A 19,464-nucleotide genomic window follows, 5' to 3' on the forward strand; every position below is an offset into this window, starting at 1 on the left:
GTTGTTGCCTTGGTAACAAACAAAAAAACTAGTTCATGTTACAAAAGTTACAATTTCAAGTGCTCGCCTTGTGTTTTTTTTTTTTTTTCATTATGCTATTGCTAAACAGCATAGTAGGATGAAGCAAAACTGCTTTTTTTGCATCTCTTGGGGTAAAAAGTTGCAGTGTTAGCACAAACGAAATGAGGCTGGATGAATGTGGACATCTGGGTGAGATAATGTAAGTAAGAAAATGGAGATAGGGCTGAAAACGGAAACAGAAGAAGGAAGGTGAAGAGTCTTCCTGAACAGAAAAGACCAGGAATTTGGAGTGAAGAAGCTAGGTCAGATTGTGTGTGTGTTTATCTTGGAATCAAGTCCCATGGCTGTTTTCATAAAGACATCGAGCAGACCTTCATCTTCAGCTCCAGGCTACCAGCTCGTCTGGAAGGGAATACTAAAGAGGAAAGCCTGTCCTTTTCACATTTGCATAAGTGGGTCATATTATCTGTTTATTCTAACATTTTGAGCAGATTGTGCCTCTTTTTTTATGTGCACCACTTTAAACAACAGTAAAATCCATTAGTCTGTAATTCAATATATCTTGCTGCCCATTTCAAACGTGTCTTCCAACAAAGATGGGCTTAAATCAAACTCCCCAAACCATCTGCCACATCACCTGCTGCTGTGGGAGATCAGTGTCATTGACCAGGTGACCAAACAGAGCACAGGGTCAACAGGGTCAATCTGAACCAGAGCGGCGGAGTCCGCTCCAAGAATTGCCAGGTTAAGGTCACTACTTTTTTCCCCCAAAGACTCCAAGGACAATCAAAAGTTAAGTAAGGAGAAGGGCTGAATTGTGAAAGCAGATGACTTACCAAAGGAATGCATGTTTTATTTTACTTCTGGAACTCAAGTTTTTATTTGACTTTTTTTTATTTTCTTTTTATATTTTTTCCAGGTGATCGTTTTGTCTTCCTCAATGAAACAAAACACAAGATTGATTTCAAATCCCATCAGTGGTTTGGTGCCACCGTTCGTTCCCATGGCGACACAGTTCTGGTAAGTGTCTGGGGAAATTGATAAAGTTAATTTAAAACTACAATCTAAACCTATTATTCCTCGATATTTCCGCATTTTCTTTTGCAAATGTCAGACGGTTCTAGTTCAGTTACCTTCTTGACATCTCGATTTATGTCCAGTTATTTACCGTAAATGAAAAATTCACTTGTGCTTTTGGTTTCCAGTTGATGCTAAATTAAAGTTATTTTGGAGCAGTAGGGGTTTGATGTCATTTATTTAGATAATTCACAAACGAACAAGCTTTTTTTTTTTTAAAGTCATCATAGTTTTAAACATTTTGCTAAATATAGATGTAAATATTCAACACATAGAGGAACTTGAATCACATTTTGGCATAAAAATAACTGATTGTTAAGTTCAACTCTTCTAAATTTTAGTTGTTTACTATTTTTTTACAGGTTTTTACAATTTTGAAAAATGGAAAATGTTACTGACCAGCTGATTCATCTAGAATACATTTCATGGATGTTTTCTTATTATTCATTATCTAAACATTTGCATTAGATAACTTAAGATTTTTGAAGACTTATTAATTATCAATTGAAAATTAAGTTTTCAGCAAATCTGCATTTAAACCCATTTTAACAACTAGCATATTAGTGTAACAGTTTTTGTCCTACAGTCTCTCAAGATGAAGAATCAAATGTACCGTCTGATAAAATTGTTTGAGTAATAAAAACAATTTAGTTGTTTAAACTGAATTTCAAAAAAACAACAAAACTCTGTACACTGAGCACAAACTTAATGAAACTCAACACTTGTGTTATGATGGGAAAAAGGAATTTTAAGCTATGGAAAATGTTTATGTTTGTTTTTGATGTTCACTGTTATGGCGAGCATTTACAGAGCCGCTTGTTTTAATCTTGTGATGTCTCGCTGTAGCAGCAGCAGACTGATGAACAAAACTCTTTTGCTCATCTTTTTTCTTCAGCTTTTGTGCTCAAACTTGTGTGTTTGACCCTCAAATGACTTCTAAGTTTAGCTGCCTGTTGTTTGACCTGATTGTAGTAACTGTGACCCGGGTTAAGTTACACCGTTACCCCGCTCCAGATGTACCACTGACCTCTGCAGAGACTTTGCTTTGAGTCCTGTTGCAACTGGAAAAACATCTCAAATGCTAAAAGCTCAACAAGCGTCTCTTCTCTGCACCCCCCCCCCCCACGCCTCCCTGTCTTCAGGCCTGTGCCCCACTGTACTCCTGGCGAACAGAAAAAGACACTCCCCGCTCTGATGTCACCGGAACCTGCTACCTCTCAGTCCAGAATTTCACCAAATTTGTGGAGTACGCTCCATGTCGGACAGGTAATTTTTACTTATATTAAAGTCTTTTATATATATATATCTATATATCTATATAGATATATATCTATATATATCTATATATCTATATCTATCTATCTATCTATCTATCTATCTATCTATCTATCTATCTATCTATCTATCTATCTATCTATCTATCTATCTATCTATCTATCTATCTATCTATCTATCTATCTATCTATCTATCTATCTATCTATCTATCTATCTATCTATCTATCTATCTATCTATCTATCTATCTATCTATCTATCTATCTATATATATATATATATATATTTGAAAATAACCTTTCCGCTCAGCAAATAAAGCCCCCTCAAAAAATAAGTCAGAAATTCCTGCCCTATTGGCAGATTTTCTTTAAATTAGCAATTATTTTGCCATTGAAAACCTTTCTCGATAAGATTGTTTTTCTTGCAAGACAAAATTAAAACTTTTTTTCTTGAAACAAGGGTCTTTTTTTACTTTTCTAAGATCCAGTTTTTTCACAGAGAAAAATAAGGAAACCTACTTATTCCTCGGTAGTTTGATACGAGTGTGAAGTTCAAATAAATGTAAGTACTAATTGGAATTATATAGAAAACACTCAGAAAACACAAGAATAAAAATCCCTTTTTAAAGCGCTTAAGGTGAAAATTCATTTGGGAAAGAAAAAAAAGATAATGTGCTGTTTTTCAACCAGTGTGCCGAGGTACTATGTTTAAAAAACATTTACCACTGACTGGATAACAGCTCTGTGTTTGGGTTCAGGTTTCGCACTGAGTGGGTAGAAATGTGAAAAATCACAAAATTAATATTATTTCTTTGTCTTTATCCCTCTTCAAGACACTTTGATAAGAATGACAGTATATTGTTAAAACAGACTACAGATGTTCTTTTTCTCACATTTTCTATTGGTGTGATTGTTATTTTTCTCAAGAAAACCATGTGCCTTGGCTCAAAAAAGATTAAAAATCTATTTACAAGAAGTCTTTTCCTAATTGTGAAGTTCGAACACATGATTGGGTGTTATACTTTTGGATGGCATGCTCTGGTTTTCCAAATGATGACACACTTTGGTGGCTAATATATACAGCAACTGCACTTTGTTTTAATTAGTAGTTTGCTGTAGTTTTTCAACTTATGTGGATGCTGAAGGAACACTAAAATGAGCCGTTAGTAAATTTTGTGCCACACCTTCAAATCCACTTAGCTTATTCTTGAATTAAGTCTTATTCAAAACTAGTTTTTTTTGTAATCTGCCTGTAAAACATTTTAACGGTTTATTTTCCCTATAGGTAAGAAAAATGTATTAATTTACTTAATTTAGAAATCCTTTCAAAATAAAATAAAAAAAACTTCTACGGTGAACATATACGTTTAGAAATTGTCTTCATGATGTATAACTGTACTATTTTTTATTGATAAAGAAAACTAATGTTTCATTCATTTTTCTGTGCCTCAGAAATCAGCGATGCAGACGGACAAGGCTACTGTCAGGGAGGGTTCAGCGCTGACTTCACAATGGTAATTTCTTACTTCCTGTTTATAAACTTCCAAAGATTGTGTCTTTAATCTTGTCTTCCTGTTGTAGTAACTGATAAATGGTATTTTTCAGAATGGCAAAGTGGTATTAGGTGGACCGGGCAGCTACTTCTGGCAAGGTTTGCACAGCATTTTGTTCAGTTACAAACATGAGTTGGACTTAAAGTTGTTTTTCGTGACCATTTTTTCTTGTTTTTTTATATTTTAGGGCAGGTGATCTCTGCTGCTAAGGAAAACATAATCAGAGCCTATTACCCAGGCTACTTCATGCAGGCTGTGGATGGCCAGATGCAGACCAAACAAGGCCAGTCGGATCATGATGACAATTACCAAGGTTAGCCTCTCTTATTCCAATCAAAACATGATATTTTGTGTCCAGCATGATAACGGATTTATATCATTTTACATTTTTACAGGATACTCTGTTGCTGTTGGGGAATTCAGTGGAGATGAAGTGGAAGGTGAAACATACAGACATTCTTTTGTAGTTTTGCTTCGTTCAAACTTAATGCTTGTATCTAAAAATTTTCAGATTTTGTCACTGGGGTTCAAAAAGGACGCTTGCTTTATGGTTCGGTAAGAGCAATTCATTCATATCTAAACTTTTGTGTAACTGATTTCTGAGTAATAGGCTGCAGCTGCAATCATGTACGTTTGGTTATAAAAACTAAGGAAAGAACTGCAGTTTTGTAAATTCCATTCTAGACTCTAAGCTCTTGTTAGCCCTTGTAAAAGATGTTTGCCACATGTGCTCTCTGTCGCGCAGGTGTCCATTCTAAATGGTACGGATTTGACAACCATGGTGGAGTACACTGGTGAACAGGTATGTTACACAAAGAACAAAGTTTGTCAAGAAAAAGACAAGTCCCTTTTAAGTTCTGTGTTGTTCACATTCAGGTTCAAACTCTGGTCTGTTCTGGGTTTTGGTAAACTGGAACTTGCAATTGTTGCGTTAACTTCTCTGTGACTCCACTATTACTCTGATAACTTAGGAGGACTGAAGTTTTTTTTTTTTTGTTTAAGATTATTGCACACAAAATATAGAGTTGAAATATCTTTCTCAAAGATTTTCCTTGATTTTTTTCATTGAAAGTCCCCACTCCCATCATCTTTTGATCTGTTATAAAAGCGTTCCTCTTGGTCTCTTAATTATGAATATGCCGTTTTTAGCCAAAACTTAAAATAATGTTGTTTTCTAGGACAAAGTTTGGCTGTTAATTCTCGTCTGAGTAGTGGGTAGCACTGTTGGCGCGGAAGTAAGCCTCCGCTGATATCCCATCATACATTTGTTTACCCTCTCTACCACTAGCCTACAGCCCTTCACAACCCAAACCTAATAATAGTGGTGCAACAACAGTGGCAAGCAATATTGACGTTTATTTGTCTTCAAGTGGATGCATCAGAATGGAGCAGAGCAGGGAGACCCCATTTCTCTTGCTGTTTTATAAAAGAGACTTTTTTCAAAGCTTTATTCGTCTCCTGATTCATGTCGTTTTGAAAAAACAAATACTCAGAGAAATAATTCAAACTTTAAATTCTTTTATACATGTTCTCCTTCATGACAAAACACCAAAAACACAAATTTCATTAGAAGTGGTCTTTAACGAATAAATATTTTTTTACGTTTGAACAATTATTTATTAAGAAAGAGATACCACTGCATATGAATGAACCCGAGTCACAAGTTAGTTTCCATTTGCAGGCAGCTAAACCACATATAACACAATGTTCTGATTCTTGGTTATATGTGATTACACATTTACAATTCATTGACTTTAAAGATGAGAACATTTGTTGTTTCCTTTATTGTAATGGGAATGCTATTTCAAAAAGTTGAGCCCTTTAAAGACAAAATGTTTTGTGAAAAAGACGAATATATGTATGGGGGCTCAGGTCACAGTCCCCTCTAACTGTGGCTCGAGTGACTGTGGAGGAGCGCCTAGAAGATTTCTGTTTATTGAATTCCTTTAATAGCGAAGGGGGGGAGATATGACCAAAATATAAAATCTCAGATTTTCTCACACTGAATTCAATTTCTGATTTAAATCGAATTTTTTCTCACTTCCTTTAACTTCTTTAACAAAAACTACAAAGACAGGATATTTAGCAAAAAATATTAAATTTTAACATCTCCTATGGAAGTTGGTCTGAACACAAAGTTCAACAAAATACAAGCAGTAATAATGTTTGTAGAACAATGTGCAACAGTGCCCAAGAAAGCAGAATGCTGGGAATATGAAATCCAAATAAGGAATCTTAAACAACAAATTTTTATTTGTCAATATAATTCATTTAATGCCCAGCCCTAGAGGAGCGGCCTGACTTGAGCTAACATTTAAACTAACCCTCTACAAACGTGTTCACAGGGCCAAATCAAGCAGAATTAACTACTTTGGAAATATAACTAAAAATGTGATGTCCGCATGTGTGAACATTTTAAAAGGTTAAAATGTTCAAAAGTTTGTATTAGGAGCTTCGAGTGATATTTGAACAAATCAAATCACGATTTACTGCTTTTTTTGAAGATACTGACTGACAAAACTCATGAAACTGTTGTCCGTCACAGATGGGGTCATACTTTGGCTATGCTTTGGCAACAACTGACATCAACAACGATGGGTACGTTTTATTTTATTTTATTATTGTTGTGCTGATTTACCAAAGTAACAGAATCTAAATCTTACAGCATCACAGCCAGGCAGGCATCTGTGTTTCTTGCGTTTAAACATGTCTGATTGGTGTGCTTTTGCATCTAAAGGATGACAGATCTACTGGTGGGAGCTCCAATGTTCATCGTCCGCGGTTCCGACGGTCATCTGGAAGAAATGGGTCGGGTTTACGTTTATCTACAGCGGAGCCCCTTGAAGCTAGAGCTTCGCCTACCTCACCCAACGGGGACCCAAATGTATGGGAGATTTGGCAGCAGCATTGCAGCGCTGGGAGATCTGAACCAAGATGGGTTCAACGGTAAGAACAAAAAATAAAAAAGACTGTGTTCTGATATTTTTTGTTTAAATATTATACATAGATTGGCATTCATATGAAATATTACAGAAGGAAAACTAAATCTGGTGAGAAAATGTGAAAGGCTGCTGTATTGTGATGTGCTGAAGCTTTCTGGTTTGAATCTTGGAGTAGATTTTCCGTGTTCTGCTCATGCTTGAATTGCAGACTTTTGCTTTTTCCCACACTTCAAAAACATTATCTTTATCAGGTCATGCATGTTTTAGGAGTCTGGGGGGAAAAACATGCCACATTTTTAAATAAATGCTTTTTCTCAGACTCTAAAAACATCCATCATAGGTTAATGATCGGTGGTTTTTTATACAATTAAATAACTGGATTTGAGAGTGCAGGGTTTATGTTAGGGATGGATTTGGCATGACTTACCTCCAGTCGTTTTTAAAGGAAAAGGATCTTTATCACTCCTTCCAGGAGGAACATGATGATGCACATACTGAGAAGTGTTCCTGCTTCTAATAAAAATGATGGCTTCTGTAGAGGTTAACTTAAAACAGCACCATATATTATACATTTTGATTAAAAAAGGGAAAAAAGTGCTTCAAGACCCACTCCAATTACGTTTTTAGCATGCCCTTGTGCTTTTTCTCGTGATGGAGGACATATTTTAAGAAAATGTTTGATTTTGGCTAAAAACAGCATAATTATACGTGAAAGACTACAGGGAATGCTTTAAAATAGATCTGAAGATGACGGGAGTGGATCTTCAGAATCAGAATCAGAATCAGAAAGCCTTTATTATCATTGTTACACAAGAGACTTGTGACAACAAAATTCCGGTGCACTCCAGCTGCTTAAACAATTTAAATAAGTAATATACTAAAAGAACAATGAAGAATTTGTTAAAGAATTTGTTTTTAGTTCTTGTAGTTAAAGCTGCATCCTCCGAGTGTTATTCTTAATGAGAAAATTTGACATTGTAGCAAAACTTAAGGTTTATTTGGCTCCCAGTCATTATTGTATGGATAGAATGTGTGTGCCATTCAAAGAAAAACAAGTACATTTGGACCCCCTTTTGTTTTTAAGATGTGGCTATAAGCTGTCCATTTGGAGGGGAGGACCAGAAAGGACTGGTCTACATCTTTAACGGGTTCTCAGAAGGTCTCAGGGAAAAAACGTCTCAGGTGATCAAGGGCCAGTGGGCCGCCGGAGCTGTGCCTCCCAGCTTTGGGTTTTCTCTCAGAGGAGCAAAGGACCTGGACATGAACGGATACCCTGGTAAATCCAAATTTACTGATAAATAATGTGCATATTTTTCTCCTTTCTGAAATGTTTTTTTGTAATTGTGCTTTTATTGTCTCAGATCTGATCGTTGGGGCCTTTGGCGTCGATAAGGCAGTCCTCTATAGGTACTTTTTTTTAAATGTATGCTCTGTGCAGATACTGTATTTATTTTGTATAGATGTTTGTTTTAAGGAGCTAACCATACTGCGATAGGAGCCCAAACATAATGACTGAATCCGAGAAATTGTGTTTCAAATTCGGACGTTATTATCGCTCATCAATAATCATCAATAGTCACCAGTGAGCTACGTTAGCACGTAGCTGCCAGCCCTTAAGGCGCTACAGTTCTTCCTTAAAAAGACACTTTGGACACCACTGTAACTTCAAATACCCCCACAATGAGTGATGGGGAGGAACCAGAAGTGTAGGGAAGCAATTTGGATTCGGTCATTGACCAGGTGTAGATCAGGGATGGGCAACAACAGGCCTTTAGGGCCGGTGTGTCTGCATGATTTCCAAGCCCTACTCCTGACTGATTACCTGGTTCAGGTGTGTCCAGTCAATTAGAACATGCCAAAGCAGGATATGTTGGAAAACACGCAGGAATGCTGCCCTCGAGGCCTGGAGTTACCCATCCCTGGTCTAGATACACAACATATTCCAAAAAAGAGCACGAGATCAGGTATTATTCTAGAAAAAGTATTGGAAATATTATTTTTGATGTCTTCATGAGTGTATTCTTTACAATACATTAGTCACTAGTGAAGACAGGACACAATTCATTCTGATATGTGAATAGATGTCATTCCAGCGTGGAAAATAAGTTACAGCATCTATCCTCCGTCATGAGAAAAAAGCCACATGTTAAAATCCCCAAAAATCCCATTGTCATTGGAGTGGGTCTTGTTTTGTGACTAAAATAAAATGTGTTTTGTAACTACTTTAGGTTGAAAATGTCTTTAAAAAACAATTTTAAAGCAAATGTTTTTTTTTTTTAAATCCACAGAGCTCGTCCAATTGTGAACACCTCTGCTTCGCTGACAGTTTACCCCACCATGATCAACCCAGAGGAGAAAAACTGCATGGTTTCCAGTGGAAACTCCAGCATTCCTGTTTCCTGGTGAGTCTCCAGATTCATCAGAGCCCAGTGCTGTCGGGCCATCCTGTGACTCAGTTTAGATGCAGTTGACCCCATTGCCAAAATAAGGAACTTTTTGTTTTTAGTCATACATAAAACCCCTATCCTGTCAGGAATATGTGTTACATCAGCATCGTCTTCGTAAAGACCCTCCTCGGTCCTACCTATTTGAAAGAATGTCTTTACATCACCCATTTTTTGGTGGAGTTGCAGCGAAGTAACATGCTGAATAGCGGCATTGTTAGCTGTTTTACTCTTTTGGCCTGTGCACAGTGTTCCGCTGCAGCAAAAAAAGGGGAAAGGAAACAGATGACAGTTACTTGCTGCTCCACATGGTTGACGCTGCACTCCTGTGTGTGCTTCCCCCACCCTTCTCCACATCCTGATCCATAAAGGAAACTCTTGTATACACATATGTCTTGATTACGCTGCGTTGCCTGGCGATGGGGAGTTTTTTGAGGGGGTGAAGGAGAGCAGAGGGGATAATGGGAAGGAGGTCTATAGCAGAAGGGCTGGGAGTTTTTTTTTTTGCAGTTGCTTTGAATGAGATATTGTTTGGTGGTGAAACACAGCTGGGAAACATCAGGACACGAATACTCGTTTAAGCTCGTGCATACAGTTGTGCAGACTCAGAAGCATTTACATGAACTACTCTCCAAATGAAGCCTTTGTTATTTATTTTACTCTTTTTTCTCTCTTTCTTTTTTTTAAAACTTTCTTTTTGGTTCCATTTCTTTGCTCGGGTCTTTTGTGCTCATCTGGAGTGGAGCTAACAGTAAAAGGATTGAGGGATTTAGCGTTGCAGACTTGGAGAGCAGCAGCGTGTTGTATGGCTGATGTCATGGGAGAGACACATGCTCTTACACAGCCAGCCATTGACTGGTCAGCACTGAAACATGAGTCTTTGCACAATTTCACCCTACTTAACTCTGCTATTCTTTCCTGTGTGTCTGGGGGTGTGGGTGGAAATGGAGACTCAGTACTTTATCAGCCCAGCTGGCGATAATGTCCAGATGCCAGCCCTGCATGGTTTTTAAGCACATTGACGCTGTTTTCATATTATTCATTGCATTTCCGATCTGTCCCATGCTTTGTAATGTGAAACATAACAGCCGAAAGGATGAAACTGGGTCATGGGAGGAAGTTAGAGAACAAGTGACGTTTATGCATTATGTGCGGAATTTTCTATGTGCTTCTCTCATTATTTCTTTCTTTCCAAAATAGTGTCAACCTAAGTTACTGTATTTCTGCTGATGGGAAGCATCTACCAGAGTTCCTAGGTGAGCCAATATTACACATCTGTGTTTTATTATAGGCATTGTGAATTGTCAGCTCTCTATTAGGTCATTGTTGTAGATCTGTGTCATTCTGCATGTTCACATTTTAAAGCTACGTACACACCGGCCATGTGATGCACGTTCAAGAACATGGGCATTCTTGAACACACGTTTAGCATATGGTGTTCACACTGAACTGTTGTTACCCGATGCTAGCGCAGGCACCTACTGTTAGAAGAGGCTTATTGCATAACGTTAAAGCGGTGCAAATCTGGTGAATGTTGCTCCCGCCTTTTTCTTTCACAGCTCCATTCCAATACATGAAAGACTTGGTGTCATATACAGTCATTCCAGCTGGGGACAAACCGCTATTTTTGTTTCTCCTCCATGATCACGTTTCAAACGGTTAGGGCTTCCGTGTTTTAAATAGGACGCTACCCCTACGTTACTACCAATCCCAAGTCCCTGATTGATCAAAGTTCAAGTAGTTTTACTTCTGACGCAAGTTTAATGTAGAGCCCAAAAGTGGCCTTAAAAAACTTTTTAAATAACGGGTGATTGTGATAGTGTTGAACGCAGAAGCACGAAATATGTATATACGCATGTTGACATAGACTTTTCTTTAGTTGAATGCGTGTTTCCAAGCCCACTGTGAATGTAGCATAACAGATTTAGCAGTTTTTAGACTCCCTTAGAACAACAAACAAGACTGACTTTTTTCCAAATATCTTTTTTAAAATTTCCTTCTAATGCTCATCATACATTAATTTATAAAACTAAAACTAAAATTTTTCAGGGCTTCCATGGTATGGTTCAGCAGCGTTTGTCTCTCCATTAATGCTTGATTGTGTGTTTCAGATTTCAATGTGGAAGTGCAGCTTGATAGTCTCAAGCTCAAGCAGAAGGGTGCAGTGAAGAGGGCTCTATTCTTGGACTCCCAGCAGCCTTTGCTTCAGAGGAGCGTTCGGGTGCGCCGTGGCGAGCGTCTGTGCAATCACACAAAGATCTACCTAAGAGTACGTATTATTATCTCTAGTGGGATGCATGTGTAAAGATTGTCATCCTGAAAAGAGAAACATTTTTAACGTGCTTTTAATTTGAAATCCATCTAACTCCAAGCGGTTATACAGACTGTGTTTTAATAAAAAGCAAAAATGTGTTGAATTGCAGAGTGAAAAGGACTTCAGGGACAAACTGTCTTCTATTTTTATGGCCTTGAACTTGACTTTGGATGAAACAGCTGCCAATGAAGTTCATGGTCTGCAGCCCATCCTCAACTATCAGAGCGCCAATGTGATCGAGCGGAAGGTACGTTTAAAAGATCTTATTTTGTCTGATCCTACTTTTAATTAACAGTTAAGGAATCCTTAAAGAGTTGGCAAGGCTGCAAAACTAAATAAAGTGTAGGTGTTGTCACTTAATATCGTTCCCTTGCTCTTATGCTGCTGTGGTTCATGTTCTCTAGATCAGCGGTCCCCAACCGTCTTTAGGCTACAGTCTGGTTTAATGTCAGACAAAACTTTCAAGGCTGAAGTTGGCTTCTATTTTCAATCTTTTTTTCTCAACCTCCAGTCTCTCTTAACTTTTGAGGGGAAAGTTTTTCTTCATCCTCTGTGAAATATCTGCAGCTGGTTTCAACTTTATTTGTTGACTAGATTTAGTGTAGGAACCATTCATATGTGATAGAGATTTTCCTTTAACCCATAACTGTCAAAGTGGAAACAAAAAAAACAACAACCTTAGCCTCGTGCGACTTTTAAGGTGCGACGGATAGAAAACAGTCACTAAAAATGGTATTTCTAAATATAATAATAAACGTGGGTCCACTGTTTGAACAACTTTATTAGCAGCATCTTCGTAAAACATTAGACAGCAAGTTGCTGAATATTCTGCCTTATTATGGTAATTCTGGTAATTAAATGCAGATTTCTTTTGTTTTGAAGTGGAAGGCTTTTTTAAATGAGTTTGTTTTTTTCATGTTTGCTAGCTTGGGGGTTTCAATTTAGTGGTCGGTGCAGCCACTTAAGAAAGTAGTGGGTGTGTTTTCGACACGTGACCGAGCGACTTGACATCCGTCAAGAAGGAGGAGTTGGGTGTTGTGGAGAGAACCCAGTAGATTTCCAGAATAAAACTTTCTTCTAAATCAGATTGTACTGTAAATAAAACAGAAAAACACAACATATGTTTTTATTCTCTGTGGCCTGGTATCAACTGTCTCACGGACCGTTGGTAAGGATAAGGTAAATGATGATGAGGATAGAGCCATTCTCCGTCATCTGTTTAATAAAAAACGCATATTATTACTGTTATGAAAATGTAGGAGTTGTGCTCACCTGTCTTTGCAGGGCTAGCCTGCTGAAGGTCCTGGTCACATAAAGACTCCTGCAGATGAAGCCTTGATATCTCTGATAGCGGCATAGCCAGACTCTGTGTTTGTCTTGGGGGATTTGAGCAGTTCTTCTTTGGCTAAATATGGCAGCTTCTCAGCTGTGGTGCACCATATGCAACTTCTCTATCAGATTGAAAGATTCAGGAAATGGCAGCAGTTTGATCAGCCTTTCTTTTTCTCTTCTGGTGTATTTCTAAAGTTTTCCTGTTTTCATTGATGTCTCTCCTAGATAGCAGAGCAATTTGGCCTCTTGCAGCTGTGATGCATTGCCGACCCGAACCTTGAAACGGGAACGAACTATGATATCAACCTAACGCTTCAAAAAAAGGGACATTTTTCATAACAAAGGGCCAGATCTGTGTAAAAAAGTGGGGGGAAGAGACCAGAGGGAGGTCAGACTGCCAGTATGTTTCACTAGTCTTGCTTCATGCCGCATGAATGCAACTGTGAAGGGTGACCACTGCACCACAGCCTTGGGTTGGAACAGACATACGATCCTTTATTGATTTCCACATATGCTTTGAGAATGTGTGGAAGATCGTGCTGCGTTTGAATGCTCTTGCCAAGTCTTTTCAAGCTAGCGTAGATCTGCTTGTAGAAGTCTGTCTTTCATCTTCACATATTCCATGATCTTTTTATGAAAAGTTCAGGCATGATATAGATGCATTAATCATCATTTTTATATTTTTTCTGAAAGTATCCTGCCTTGTTTTTGCCTTCATTTGAGACTAAATGTCTAAAAAATATTCATCAATGCCCTTATTGTTCTTTTTGTAACATCATCTGACCATGTGTATGTGTGTGACCCTGATAAATGGAGTCCTTTCATGCAGCCAAAGTAGTGTTTTGATTTTGCTGCCTGATGCAGCTCAGGACGACTGATGGGTCTGCAAAGGGCTCCGGCTCTCTCTGTAGAGGGGAGGATGCACATGGGGGCGAGATAGCGTTTTTGGTTACCATGGAGTCCATAATTAGAGGCCGTGCACGTTGTAATGACAAAGAGGATGCTCCGCTCTCTGTAATCTCCTCTTCCATTTCTATTTATTATCCTCATCGTCATGAGCATCATCGCACTGTCAGTGGCAGCAGGGTGCAATTTAGCAATCCGCAGGGCTTTCCCTGCCACACGTGCAGCGGTCTTCCACTTCTGCAGCCTGCGTTTGGCGACGCTCCCTCTACGGGGCTTTGTCAAACCTCACTCTTGTCTTCAGGTCAACAGGCTGCGCCTCAGCATGTTCTCTGCAGGCTTCTCCTTTTCCATATGATCATACACCGCTGCGGTTTGCAGGGTGGTGTAGTGTGTGGAAAAAGTGCGGCTCACCGCACGCTGCTGTGATGTGGCGTGATGGTGAGAGCAGGCAGCTGCGCGCTCTGCTTCTCCTGCCCAGTATTTCTTGACTGTAAGATCACAGAAAGAAAACAGGAGCGGGACGGCTGATTCATCGGGCCATCTGAACTCGTCATGACACCTCGAATTGTTTGAAAAGCCACAATTCCAACTCTTTAATGATGCCTTGTAAATACAAACGGCTGCCGGCCAGGTGTGCTGTGGTTGGCAGCCGTAGGGAAAGGAAGGAATTAGTCATCCTGCATGCGTCCTGACACACGTATGCTGCCGTGTCCTTTAAAAAGCTCTTATAAAATCAGCATTTCGGAAAATAAGATGGCTGGCGTGTTAAAACTTTCTTCACCTATTCTTTTTTCAGGCTCAAATTCTACTAGACTGTGGAGAAGACAACATCTGCGTTCCTGATTTGAAGCTTGAAGTTCTTGGGTGAGTGCATAATCATGCAGTTAATTTTTTTAAACTCTTTTTCTCCCTTTTTTGTATTTTTCCTAAATAATTTTAACTTTTTAATGATGAGAAAATGCTTTTGTGTGGCCTTCTGTGGGTTTTTCATTGTTTACATTTGGTCTAACCCTATACATTCTTCTTTTTTTCTTCTTTTACCTGAGTCGTTTGAGTCATATTTTCTTTGACCAACTGTCATGTCACATAAGTACAAACAATTTATTTTAAATAGGCGTTGAAAGACCGACTCCGATCATCTTTTGATCTATTTTAAAAGCGTTCCCAATGGTCTTTTAATCAATATAATGCACTTTTTAGTCAAAATTAAAAATCCTGGATCTAGGACATAGTTTCTGCAGAGCAGCAGTAGTTCATTAGAAATTTCCCCCGAGTTACAGGCGGAGAGTTGGGGCAGAGAGACACATAGAGAATACAGATTATAAATCCTATATAGCTCATAGTGGAGCAATGACGTCCTCACCACTATTGTGAAAAATGTCACCTTTGGTTTGAGCTTCAAAGCACAAACACAGCTGCTTTTGTGGTGCGACTGCTTTTGTGTAACATACCCAAGTGTTAATAACCCAAATGTTGCCGTGCTGTTAGGCGCATGCCATCCTTAGAAAAACAGGAAGCAGTTCTGCTTCATAGGTGCACAGAGGATGGAAAGATGAAAGGAATCTGTTTGAGGACTTGTTTACCAGAGTCAAACCTCGACGGACTCTAAAGCCGTCAAGAGCACCACCCCTGCCACACTTTGATTCGAGAAATCTGTAAGCATTTTTCTCAAAAATAACAGCCTCCCCGATACTCCCTTCTCCACTCTGTCATTTTGATTTCACATTCCTATATTTATCTACCATCTGCCTCCATTTTTTTTCATCTACAGGCCGATCTGTCACATGTGGAATGATCCGCAGCGGGCGATAGATGTTGAAAGTGAAATCGGTGCCATTACAATAAAATCGTGTTGTTCTGCCGTAAATTACTGATGCTTAATGGCAGTTGGAAGGGTTGACAGGGTGGTCACGATTAAGTGGAGTTTCCGAACTCCGGCATTCCTCTAGTGTTCTCCTCACATCTGCCAAATCACAGAACCTGTTAGACTCCCAGGAGGCTTCAAGGTTTTGTGTTGTTTTCTAATTTTGAGCCTTTGTTTGGTTTAAAAAGTGCGATGCCCGTTAGACTTTGGTCCTGTCTGAGGCCAGCTGGGGATCAGCTTCACAAATCTTCTCCTGCTTCATGAGAACAAGCTGTAATTAAAAGCGTCTGTGTAGCCCTCCATATGGAATTTCTTATTGTACTCTGCTGAGGAGAATGCTGGTGGGAGTGAGAGGAGGCAACAAATGCTGGCTTAACAATACCACAATCTGCTGTACAGCATGTTTGACTTTATTACTACACCATGGAGGGACTTTCATTGGAAGTGAGTTTTTTTAGTCGCGTCATTTTTGCTAATCTAATGTTTTACCGGAAAGGATGTGCTCTCATTAAAGCACCTGACTCTGCAGCTTTTTCATCTAATGTCTCCTTTATTTACATATGCAAATAATTTAATCCAGTTAAAGAGGGTTTTTTTCCTCTTTGACAGGGCGCTCAGCAGAAGGAAGGAAGTCTACCTTGGCGATGACAACTCGCTGACCTTGATTTTCAACGCCAGGAATGAGGGTGAGGGAGGAGCGTACGAGGCAGAGCTGCACGTGGTGTTGCCCCCTGAAGCCGACTACAGCGGCATCGCCCGCAATAATGAGGTGAGAGGAAACACCACGAGGCTCGCTGAAAATGTGAAACTTTCAAAGACAAACATGACTGATTTGCTTCCCAGAGCTTTGCCCAGCTGACCTGCAGTTATGATACGGAGAATCAGACACGCTACCTCAGCTGCGATTTGGGGAACCCCATGAGAGCTGGTACCAATGTAAGAGAATTTAAACTTAAATGCCTTTGTTTAAACACCCACTCTGATAAAAATTGTGTTTTTGCTTGTTCTTGTTCTTGTGGCATTTCTCTGATAATGGAGAACATATTTAAAGACAATTTTCTGAGTATTTCTTCATTCAAATGGTTTTAAACCAGGAGCAGACGAAAAAAATACAGTCTGAAAAATAATGTTTTCCTGACATTAAAAATATGCTGGGCGGGCCACAAGCTTTCTCTTCTGAGCTCTCAGTAATAGGAAGAAGAAGGGGGGCTGAGTTGCAGCAACTCAGAGGTGATTTTCTAATGAACTAATGCTGCTTGTTTATTTTTATTTAGGCTGAAAACAACATCATCATAATTAAAAGACCACTGGGAATACTTTTCATTAGACCAAAAGATGATCGGAGTGGGTGTTGAAAGCAATAATGTTCCTTCCCAAAGTTGCTGCTTGCAGAGAATCAGTGGTCTGTGGTTGTTGGTTGTAGGTGGAACTGTGGTGACAGGAAGTCAACTCTGTCTGTGCCTTAAGTTCCCTTCATGACTTCAGTTCCACTTTTTAACGACTGACTCACAAGTTGTGATGTTTCTGCAGACAGACACTGGCAGCTTCGGGAAAGGAGACAGTTGTAGTATAGAGTCGTTGTCATTTCACAGTACTAAGAGTCCTAAAAGGACTCATTTGAACACAATAGCTAAGAGACTCTAGGCAAAATTTGTATAAAAAGATCATTATTTTGAAAAAGTTCACAAATCTGGTCCACCTTGACTCTATAACCCAGCTGCTTTGAACAAAACAGGAGAAAGGATTTTCAGTCTAAGCTCCCCTTCACCCGTTTAGTTTGTTTTTAAGTCACATCAAAGCTGCCACATCTTTCTTTTTTTCCCTGTTGCTTGATGGGTTGTAATCATGGTGTAAGAGTGAAATCGCATGTTTGGGTTCTGTCTAAATAGTTGCAATGATGTTTATCCATGCAGCTCTGGGCAGGGCTGCGCTTTACGGTACCGCGGCTGAAGGACACGCACAGAACCATCCAGTTTGAGCTGCAGATTCGCAGGTAAACTTACAAAACAAAAAATAGACTGTTTCTTTGGGAGGTTTTGCGTTTTGCGTGGTTGCTGATTTAGAAGCATCTCTGTGTCTCAAAGTAATCAGAATATTTCTGTTTTCTTTCTACAGTAAAAATGAAAACAACTCCCACAGTGAAGTTGTGTCCTACATACTCGATGTGATTGTTCAAGCTGATGTCGTTCTCAATGGGTGTGTTTTGAGCTCCACACATTTGCACCTACGGCGTGCATTAGGTCAGCAGTACTTCTGTTACGCATGTCCTCACCACCGTCCTCCCCTTTCGTAGTGTGTCTCGGCCAGATAAGGTCTATTTGCCGCCAGCCAACTGGAAGGTACCCAAAAATCATGAGGGAGAACCGGATGAGGATCCTGCAGTGGAGCACATTTATGAGGTAAGCAGCTCAGCAAACTGGTTTGAAATTAACATCCCAATTCGCCTTCAAAATAAAAGACTTTCAAGAAATGCCAGTAAATAAAATACAATTTGAAAGCTATAGATTGCATAAAGCTTTTCTATCTGATATAAAACCATATCTTCTTTGTTTTTCCAGCTTAAAAACAACGGACCGAGTCACATCAGCCATACGTCTCTTGATGTGCGCTGCCCCCTCCATGCCCAGGCCAATGCTCTTCTCTACCGGGTGGACTTCTCCACCAAAGGCCCCATCAACTGCACCTTGGACAAAAACATCACCCACCTCAACCTTAAAGTAAGCTTCCCGCATTAATCTCAAGTGCAAATGAGGCTAAATTATAGATGCTTCCAAAGCCTGGTTCCTACTTTTTGGCCCACATCCATCTTTCCCTTCTCCCAAAATTCCCAGCTCCACCCAATGACACTTAACCCTACATCTCCTTTGAGGTATTCCTTATTTGATGACCCGCTGCACTCAATCATCTCTAACCTACGGCTACACCCACATTACACGAAGCGGAGTAGCCCTTGTATTCTGTGGGCAAAGCATTTCCGTGCAGTTGTTTTTGTTTACACACAAAGCTTGACAGATGTTGAGGAGAGCTGTAAGTTGTCATCTGTCTCAGCTTTGACCTAATTGCTCTTTTCCCTTGTGAATCGCTAAGTATGGCATATTTCCACGGGAATCCACTAGGTGGGGAGTTCACATGCTTCTAACTAATGGCCAGAAAAGCGTCTGGGTCATGTTACCATCATATTGACAGAAAGGGTGGTGTGCTCCTCTCCCTGGTTGTTGTTCTAATGGGTGGTCTTTCTGTGTGTCTGCATCCTCTTCTAGTTGCTACACGCAACTCCGGAATCTCCTGTTCTGGCTCTGAAGGCACAGGAGCATCGCGCTGAGAGGAGGGACGCCCACAAAAATCCACTAGATCATTCTTCCAACTTGGTAAGCTGTCACGCAGAACCCACAGTTGAGGAGTGTTTATTTGAAATAAAATTTGAGTTTTTTGGTGAAATATATTTTTGCATCACTTCCCATAAAAGTGTTTTTTTTTTTTACACATCCTTTCATTTTTGACCCAGACTGCTCGGATCCTTAGTAAGTAGCTAAATTTTCCTCATCCATCTCCAGGAATTTACTTCTGCCCAGCAAAGTTTCTCCTAATCCGTTAATTCTTCAGACATGCCCATTGACTCTCCACCTTAACAGCCCTCAGTTTCACTCATGTCTACAGTTGAAGAGGACAGACATCTCTTAAAGTGTCTCTGTCTCAGTGGTGTTCAAGGGCTTAAGTCAAACAGTCACTCCTACTGTG

General features: G+C 39.5%; 1 protein-coding gene across 1 annotated transcript in view; it reads left to right on the top strand.

The window, feature by feature from the left end:
- LOC101158275 (integrin alpha-5-like) overlaps nt 1-19,464 on the top strand; it is a 39,647-nt gene that overhangs the window by 14,161 nt on the left and 6,022 nt on the right. The window contains exons 3-26 of the mRNA XM_023956830.1: nt 941-1,041; nt 2,241-2,364; nt 3,824-3,885; nt 3,977-4,022; nt 4,112-4,237; nt 4,320-4,364; nt 4,436-4,479; nt 4,670-4,726; nt 6,470-6,522; nt 6,662-6,870; nt 7,951-8,142; nt 8,228-8,273; nt 9,155-9,268; nt 10,511-10,566; nt 11,422-11,579; nt 11,734-11,871; nt 14,659-14,726; nt 16,336-16,495; nt 16,570-16,662; nt 17,640-17,719; nt 17,842-17,922; nt 18,020-18,125; nt 18,285-18,443; nt 18,987-19,094. Coding sequence (XP_023812598.1) covers nt 941-1,041; nt 2,241-2,364; nt 3,824-3,885; nt 3,977-4,022; nt 4,112-4,237; nt 4,320-4,364; nt 4,436-4,479; nt 4,670-4,726; nt 6,470-6,522; nt 6,662-6,870; nt 7,951-8,142; nt 8,228-8,273; nt 9,155-9,268; nt 10,511-10,566; nt 11,422-11,579; nt 11,734-11,871; nt 14,659-14,726; nt 16,336-16,495; nt 16,570-16,662; nt 17,640-17,719; nt 17,842-17,922; nt 18,020-18,125; nt 18,285-18,443; nt 18,987-19,094 — 2,426 coding nt within the window. The remainder of the gene's footprint in view (nt 1-940; nt 1,042-2,240; nt 2,365-3,823; nt 3,886-3,976; nt 4,023-4,111; nt 4,238-4,319; nt 4,365-4,435; nt 4,480-4,669; nt 4,727-6,469; nt 6,523-6,661; nt 6,871-7,950; nt 8,143-8,227; nt 8,274-9,154; nt 9,269-10,510; nt 10,567-11,421; nt 11,580-11,733; nt 11,872-14,658; nt 14,727-16,335; nt 16,496-16,569; nt 16,663-17,639; nt 17,720-17,841; nt 17,923-18,019; nt 18,126-18,284; nt 18,444-18,986; nt 19,095-19,464) is intronic.

Source organism: Oryzias latipes, chromosome 7, assembly GCF_002234675.1.
Source record: "Oryzias latipes chromosome 7, ASM223467v1".
Lineage (NCBI taxonomy): Eukaryota > Metazoa > Chordata > Actinopteri > Beloniformes > Adrianichthyidae > Oryzias > Oryzias latipes.